This window comes from Fragaria vesca, linkage group LG4 (assembly GCF_000184155.1).
Source record: "Fragaria vesca subsp. vesca linkage group LG4, FraVesHawaii_1.0, whole genome shotgun sequence".
NCBI lineage: Eukaryota > Viridiplantae > Streptophyta > Magnoliopsida > Rosales > Rosaceae > Fragaria > Fragaria vesca.
This window is the reverse complement of record NC_020494.1, coordinates 3,059,800-3,067,531: the sequence shown is the minus strand read 5'-3', so window position 1 is coordinate 3,067,531 and position 7,732 is coordinate 3,059,800. Positions and strand designations below refer to the sequence as shown.

General features: G+C 36.4%; 1 protein-coding gene and 1 non-coding gene across 2 annotated transcripts in view; both read right to left on the bottom strand.

The window, feature by feature from the left end:
- The window catches only part of LOC101303691 (protein VERNALIZATION INSENSITIVE 3-like), a 5,998-nt gene extending 3,317 nt beyond the window's left edge, over positions 1-2,681 (bottom strand). The window contains exons 1-3 of the mRNA XM_004296393.1: positions 2,544-2,681; positions 2,355-2,436; positions 733-1,411 (exon numbers count right to left, since the gene is read on the bottom strand). Coding sequence (XP_004296441.1) covers positions 733-1,411; positions 2,355-2,379 — 704 coding nt within the window. The 5' untranslated portion in view covers positions 2,380-2,436; positions 2,544-2,681. The remainder of the gene's footprint in view (positions 1-732; positions 1,412-2,354; positions 2,437-2,543) is intronic.
- A 3,102-nt stretch (positions 2,682-5,783) lies between these two features.
- On the bottom strand, positions 5,784-6,570 carry LOC101294843. Its single transcript, XR_184565.1, has 2 exons — positions 6,323-6,570; positions 5,784-6,199 (listed from the first exon to the last, which is right to left on the bottom strand). It is a non-coding gene; the product is annotated as an uncharacterized LOC101294843 (transcript).
- Positions 6,571-7,732: the final 1,162 nt, after the last annotated feature.

Below are 7,732 nucleotides of genomic sequence, written 5' to 3'. Positions count from 1 at the left end.
TGCGGACGTCCGCACCTGATACTCTGTGTGTGTATATATATATATATATATAATGATAATATTAATAACTTTTCAGTAGTCTAATGAAAATTTAGCAGTTGTTTTGGGAAGGGGAGCTAGAAGCATGCCCAGTAAATCCATCCAACACGTGTTGTTTATGTGGTCTTATGTTTCTAACTCCCAAGATAAGTATCACCAGAGATAGTTTTGCTGATTTTACTGAAGAAAGACGAACACTACCTGACAGCTAATCAAAAGAGAAACAAAAAAACTGCTCAAATACTTCTTCAGCAAGATCGCCTATCACTGACTAAGAGCAGTCATCTCACTAAGGTAGTTGCATAAAAGATGATGGCTAGTCTCCCAGGCTGGCTTTGTTTCCACAGAAGAGTGAAATAAGAATGATATGGCACGAAAATGAAATAAATTACAGCAATTTTTAGGTGACACTATTAGCGTCAATTATCTGACACTCATAAAACCACTATATGAAAACACAGTTGATCTTCAGAGCTAATGTCCATCTCTCTAGTCTTAAGCTGCATTACTCAACGTTGATATAAAAATTTATAATAATAAATATAAAATAGTCAGCTCTAATAATAAAATAGTCATCTCTAAAAAGGTAGGATAATATAATAACTGTGTTCACTGTTATCAGTAAAACTTGAAGCAAGATAAAAAAATAAAGTAAAAATGGAGTGACTAAAATTATTATGAAAGAATATTTACCCAAGCAAATCGTTCACTTTACCACAAGATACACAATAAAAGCTCCCATCAAGTCCCATCCGTCGTCCCTCTTTTCCAATACCAGACCTTTCATGTTTAAAAGCGCAATCAAGGTGGCATGACATGCCACATGATTTACCCTGGAATGGAGGATCCGAGCTGCAAACCAACCATAGGCTAGGATCCTTGTTATCATCATACTGATAACATATGCAACATGAACACCTCTTGCAAAATGCATCTTCTTGATTTAAGGTAGCTCTGCAAGCTGAGTTTTTGCAGAATTTAGTATTCGCTAATTCGCTACCACTAATATTGATGGGAGAACTATTTTCTAGAACAGATACTCGAGATGGATTCTCAGTTTTCCTCTGCCTTTTGGTAATTCTTTGGCCAGATGCAGTGGATGACTGAGGTTTAAGGTCAGCTACAACCTCATTTCCTCCTGATTGATTTTCAGAAACAACTTTCAGAAGGTGCTCTATTATTTTCACTTTTGTCAGGCCAGTATATTTCCTTTCTTTCCCCATCTCTACACATAGAATTTGTAAAATCTCCTGACGACTCCATGCCTGTAGCACTTCAGAAGCACCCTGTGACCATTTTGATATTTCATAGACCAGCTTTCTTTTTTTGTCTATACTTAAGTTACTGCAATTTGACAGATCTTGTGCAAGTCCTAATGTCAAAGAGAAGATTGCGTATATCAGTATAGAACATGAGAGTCAAACAGAGGGAAGATGCTTCAATGCAAAAAACTTTGAAATCCAAAACGTATTCTATTAGGGATCTAAGGCACTTCTTTCACTTCATAGTCCATATTCATGGCATGGCAACTATAAAAGAACACAAACATGAAAGGAACGATAACAAATTCCTATGCAACTAAAATGTACATGTAAACTGTCTGCTTCCACTACCACCGACTCAGACTGTAAACACACACTAAGTGGCCCAGACCAAACTACAATTTGTGTTGTCAAACTCACTTACTATTGAACACAAACTACAATAAATAGTAACAAATAACCAAGAATGGTTGACTTGAAATTCTAAGACAGCCCAACTAAACCTCAAAGAATACAGATTGTATATCAGGACGGTGACAAATAATTAGGTAAAGCAGCGATGAAACTCACACACCAACTCTGAAAGTAAACAATAAACACAAACCCAGTTGACTTTTCAGATCCTCCCCCCAGAGGGCTCTGCAATTCTGCACACCTCTCCACATGAGTTCGCACACTCGTTCAAATCAACCCATTTAAAAACTTAAAAGCTTACTTCTCCTAATTGGTTCAGAGAGACGACATTGCAGTGAAAATGACACCACTCCATTACATCAATGCAGCTCAACAAATCAGAAATCTATACCTTCACAATCAAGCTATCTATTGCGGAACATAATAAAGGTATTTGAAATCCTGAAAACTAACCATGAATCTAAAAACTGATACAAAGACACAGAATTACAATAAAGAACTCATCCAACCCAGTAAAACCCAGAATCCTGATTCAAAAAAGAAACAAACTTTCCGTACAACTCAAGCAAACCAATACAACCCAATAACCAGAAATCAAGACGAATCAAAACCCAGAAAAAGCCTGAGCATAATTTATACCTTGAGCAGAAGAATCCGAGGCCATAGTGATTGAATAATCAAAACCAGAGTGCTCTCTACATTACCCACCAAATTCGCAACCCTGAAAAAACACCAAAAGCGCATCATGACGTTGATTAAGAGGGAATGGAATAAACAACAAAAACAAAGGAAAGACATTGAGGGACTGAAACAGTGGCACAAAGCTACCTAAGAATCCATGAATTCCCTTATTCTTTTTCCTTTCAAGGCCCGACGATGCAGATTCGGGGAGGAGTATTCTGGTTCTCCATGCTTCTTCCTCGAATGGTTAGACAGAGAGAGAGAGAGAGAGAGAAAAGAGAGAGATGGAGAAAGATGTGAAATAATAAAGTATCAAATGAATTTATATATAAGATAGATGAATGAAATGAATGGAGAGCTACGACAAACTGCGAAAGCGGCTGCATGTCATCTACTTTTTTCATTCACTCACTCGCTCAACCATCTTCTTCCTTTAATTTGCTTCATTATTATCATTTTCTTCTTTTCTATAGTTTTTCTTGTCTGAAATTTCTTTTCATACGTAATTTTCACAAAAAAATAATACGTATTCAAACAAAATAAAATAAAAATTCACTGAAATCTACAGGATTAATGATTAAAAATAAAAATTTACTGAAGTCTACATGATTAATTTCCGAACAATATCGTTTAACAGATCTTATGCGTTAATGAAGAAGTTCTTCCAAGAATTTGTAACATTGACGATGTATGTACGTAATTCATTGTAATATGTGGTATACGACCGGTTGTTATGGTGCTCTCGACTCTGATGACGTCAAGAGTTTTTTATTTGATATTGGCTTGAGTAATACCTGACGTGGCGAAATTATGAAGAATTTGACATCTTCTTTTAGCTTAGATCCTTATTGTGTATTAGATATCAATTAATATATTTTTTTTTTTTGCATTATATTCATTTTTCTTTCTCCTTGAAAAATAATAAAAAGATGCTAAGCAGCAAGGGAGTTAATATAGTGAAGATTCCTCCTTTCGTAGCTTCACTGGACCATGTCCCCATGTACAATTAGCACTTTATTAATGTTAGGTTGGGAAAGGGACCATATTAATAGGATCCCATCATCTCCATCCTACGAGTCTATGGTCCAAGAAACTAAATTTACAGAACCAATAAGAGAGAGGGGGGCTTCTTTGCAACTTTGATGCCAGATTGATTTTGTTGGTGGGCAATGTTGAAGGAGAAGAAAGACAATTGTGGAGTGGCCACATATAATGATATAAGTGTCAGATAAGGTAAGTGGTAGGGTTTATAATATGCATGATTTCTCCCCGAAGTTTGTTAAAAATGTAATGGTAGTGCTCCCCATGCCAACCATTTGCACTAGAATACGTTATCTTATCTTATTGGACCAACAATAATGGTTTATTTATCAATTTGCATGTCCTTGGACTATGCATCGATCACCATCATTTTCGCATGCACGACCTTCCTCCACCGTTGGAGGCGTTGTTTGCGCCGGCGGCCACTCTTATTGGCTAGGTTTCCGTCTGGTACAAAGTTCTCCATACTAATTTTCTTTTTCTTTTTCTTTTTTTTAGTTTAGAGATATCTTAGTTTTAGCTTAGTCTAGGTTTTGCTCTAAGTTGCGCCTTTTGGGTAATGTCAAATTAGTCGTTTGTTTTACATTTTCATTGAAGGTATATTCATAGATTAGAAACCGATTAGTAAGGTTGTGCGCGATTGCTTCTATTGGCTATATTTACAAATGCTCCAAAGCAATTGCATTTAATGTGTTGTGTTTTTGGTTTTGTTTACTTACTTGAAACGAGAATGGCTGAATACGAACGGAAATAAAGCGAACCATTCTGGTGTATGAGGTTTCATGCGTTTACAACCATATGTAAGTATGTATGTGAATGATTTTAGTATATTTGATTCGTGTGTTTAATTACTACTATATATATATATATTAGAATGAGTGTGAGTCTCATCTTATTATCACAAACTGATTCATGAATAACTCATAACTTGATACTACAAAAAAGAAGATGAGTTTAAGAACCATTCGAGCCAGATAAATTGTTATTTATAACCGCAATTGTAGGTAAACAGTGGGAAATACCATACAAAGTGTGTGTTGCCACATGATCACATTTATATGAAGGGTAGATATAGGTATGATCGCAGTGACAATGTTAAAATTAGACCTTGTAGTTGAGTTGTGGTAGTGAGTTGAGGTGGTGCGCAGAGAAAGAGGAGAGAGGGGTGTGCAATTGAATTCATAAAGTAAGGGTGAAATTGTCAATTGTCAAGTGACGTGACTTGCATCTAGCTAAGCTGGCATGAAAATAATGTCAAAGTCAACAACTTAACCGTAATGGATGGATGGATCGACCTAATTGTGTGAGATTGAAAAGTATGAAAATTGATCGGTTGAAATTCAGAAAATGAGGACTAAACTGTCGAGATCACAAAAGTATAAGAAGTGACCAGTATTTTGTCCAAAGTTAAATATAGTATTATTACTAAACAATACTGAAATGATAAGGTTAGTATAATGTCAATCATTAGTGATCGATCAGTACTTGTGTGCATGTTTGTTTCATGAGACTAAATGAGACTGTGCTAAATAAGAAGTCAAGTTTAGTTAGTACTGTGTTTGGTGTTACTGGGTACTAAAATAAATGAGCATACGTAACATTTTGTTTTCATTTTGGCCTCCTTAGATGGTGTTATTGTAGGTACTCAAATAGGTCATCCTTAGATAGCACCATCATTCTAAACCATAAACCAAGAAAACTACCCTCTAATCTCATGCAACATCAAATATGGGTTAGGGTTAATATTAGTATAACTTAAGACACCCCACATAAGTATATAACAGTCTTAAAAAATAAGGAAGTCTAATGTAATCCCAAGTATCAAACGTGCACTTAAGCTCATATTTAACACGTAAACAGATGTTCAAGTTTATGGATAAACAAGTGTTTCAGTTAGAGCATCTCCAACAGCTTCTCTATTTTCTTGAACTTCTCAATTTTGGGGAATATAGAGCTGTTTTTAGGTCCAATAGCTTCCACATCTTATTCCCCAAAATGGGGATGGAGAAGAAAAAGAAACATTCATTCCCAAATTTGCAGCAAAGTCTTCCTTCCCCAAAATTAAATTATTCACGTGCTCCAACGAATTCTAGACAACAATAGAATATTTTATTGGGTATTTTATTGTTACAATGACATATATAATGTTTTTTTGTTATAATTAATAATGATATAGTATATTTTATTGTTGTATTCAATACTGAAATCTCTAAAATGGAGAAGCTGTTGGATTTTAAGCATAATTTTTTTGGAGATTTTAGCTATTGCTTTCTCATTTTAGAGAAATTTTGAGAAAGCTGTTGGAGATGCTCTTAGTGTCTAGTACATGTATATAACTAGGATATTGGAAGAAAATTGAAACAAATTTATAATTAGAAATAATCTAACATGGTTTAGCTACGTTAACAAACGAAAGTTCTTGTATGTACCGAGGTGCATGTGAACCAATAGTCACTGACCAATCACAATCATTCATTTAATACAGTCAACTGTACGACACTAACACTAATACTAACACTAACACTAATACTAACACCGTTTCAAACGATCGAGACAAAAAAATCCAATCGACATGGTTAAATTTCTAACAGTAAATATTACACGGACAATTAATTTCAAAATATTGAAGAACAAAGAGGAGGAGGTTCTCTGTTAAAGATGGGATTAAATTGATTCACTCAAAGAATCGGCTGAATCTGATCGAAATTAGAATGGGTCTCCTCTATCGGCACCGCCTTCCCCGACACCGTATCTTCAATTGCCTTCCCAGATCAAACCAATTCAAAAGCCAATAATTTCAACTGAATTGCACAAAAATCCAAATTCAACATATTGCTCTAGATCAATCATTCAATTGCAAAACTAAGAGGAATCAGAAGCCGTACCTTCTCCATTCCCTGAGAGCGGCGCCCTCCTCTGGCAGCATCTCCGGCTGAATCGGATCGTTCGATCCGGCAGCGAAGATCGACGGCGGAGATGGAGGCTCAATGAGCGGCTGAGGCGTAGCGAAGACGTCGTCTACTACTACGGAGTCGTGCTCGTAGCTGAGGTAGTCATCGTCGTCGAACGGGCGGGTTGACCCGACGGTGGGGACGGAGTCGTCATCAGGGAGAGTGAAGGAGGAGGAGGACATGGTGTGTGAGTGAAAAGTATGAAAGTTCTCTCTCTGGTTTAACTGTCGTGGGGAAGGTGAAGAAGATGAAATGAGGTGGCGACCACTATCCTGGGTTTTTAGTTTTTAGTTTTTACCGTGGTTTGATTTTTTTTGGCGGGTAACCCCGTTGGCTTATCTGTTAATAAAGATGGGACCCATAGAGTGGTTTAAGTACTCCGAGGTGTACTGAATCCGCTCCGATGCAAAGTGTGGTATTATGCTGTGGAGGGAAACATTGAGGATTTCGTGGACACCTTGATGAAGGCACCGTGATAGTAAGGATATGATCTCTTTGTCCATCACTAATTTTGATCATAGGTTTCTATTTTACTTCTCTTATTTGAACTATATATTGGAAAGTTGAAAAACTGATTCAATTCATAGAACCATTGATGTCAATCGATCATCGTATGGAGGATTCGAAGGATTAATGAAAGAGACGTCTGCCTAACCAAACCAAAATAAATATAACAAGACGTACACATAATTGGGTGCCGACGTATTAAGAATTGGTCATAATATTCAACATGAAATGGAATTGGCCGGAAAAGGGTTGGAAGGGAGGAGTTGAAGTTGAAACTATTCGAGGAGTTTGTTTTGTTGTGGGAGTTAGGAATCCTCTTTCGCCACCAGGTTGATTAATTAAACGACGGTGATGGTCGGTCATCATCAATTCATCATTCACACAATTAGTCAATTTAGTTGTTTAATACATGATTAATTGTGAGGAAAGAGTTGAGAGGATACTGTATGATGTCAATATGAGTTTGTATGTATTGTCATTTGCTAAGCACCAATATTAACTTAGCGTTCCAGTAATGCTGAGTCTGATTGACGATATAATTGGCTGGCTATGGCACTGCTAGAATTTGGCGTTGGCGGATCATGTCCAACTTTTTTGGAAGAGCTGCAGCTCTGCCGGAAATTCCAAACCAATATATGTTCTTCTCTTCGACTCTTGCGTGATGATAGTTTAGATTATCTTTACATTTCATACAGAAAAAGGTATATTAGGAGGACATAAACTTTACGTACCTACACACACGTATATATTTTCAAATAAGGATCTCCTTACCTTAGTTAAGGTACTGATTTCTTTAATTTGATTCACTTTTTAATCATATTTTCTCATCATAGTCGT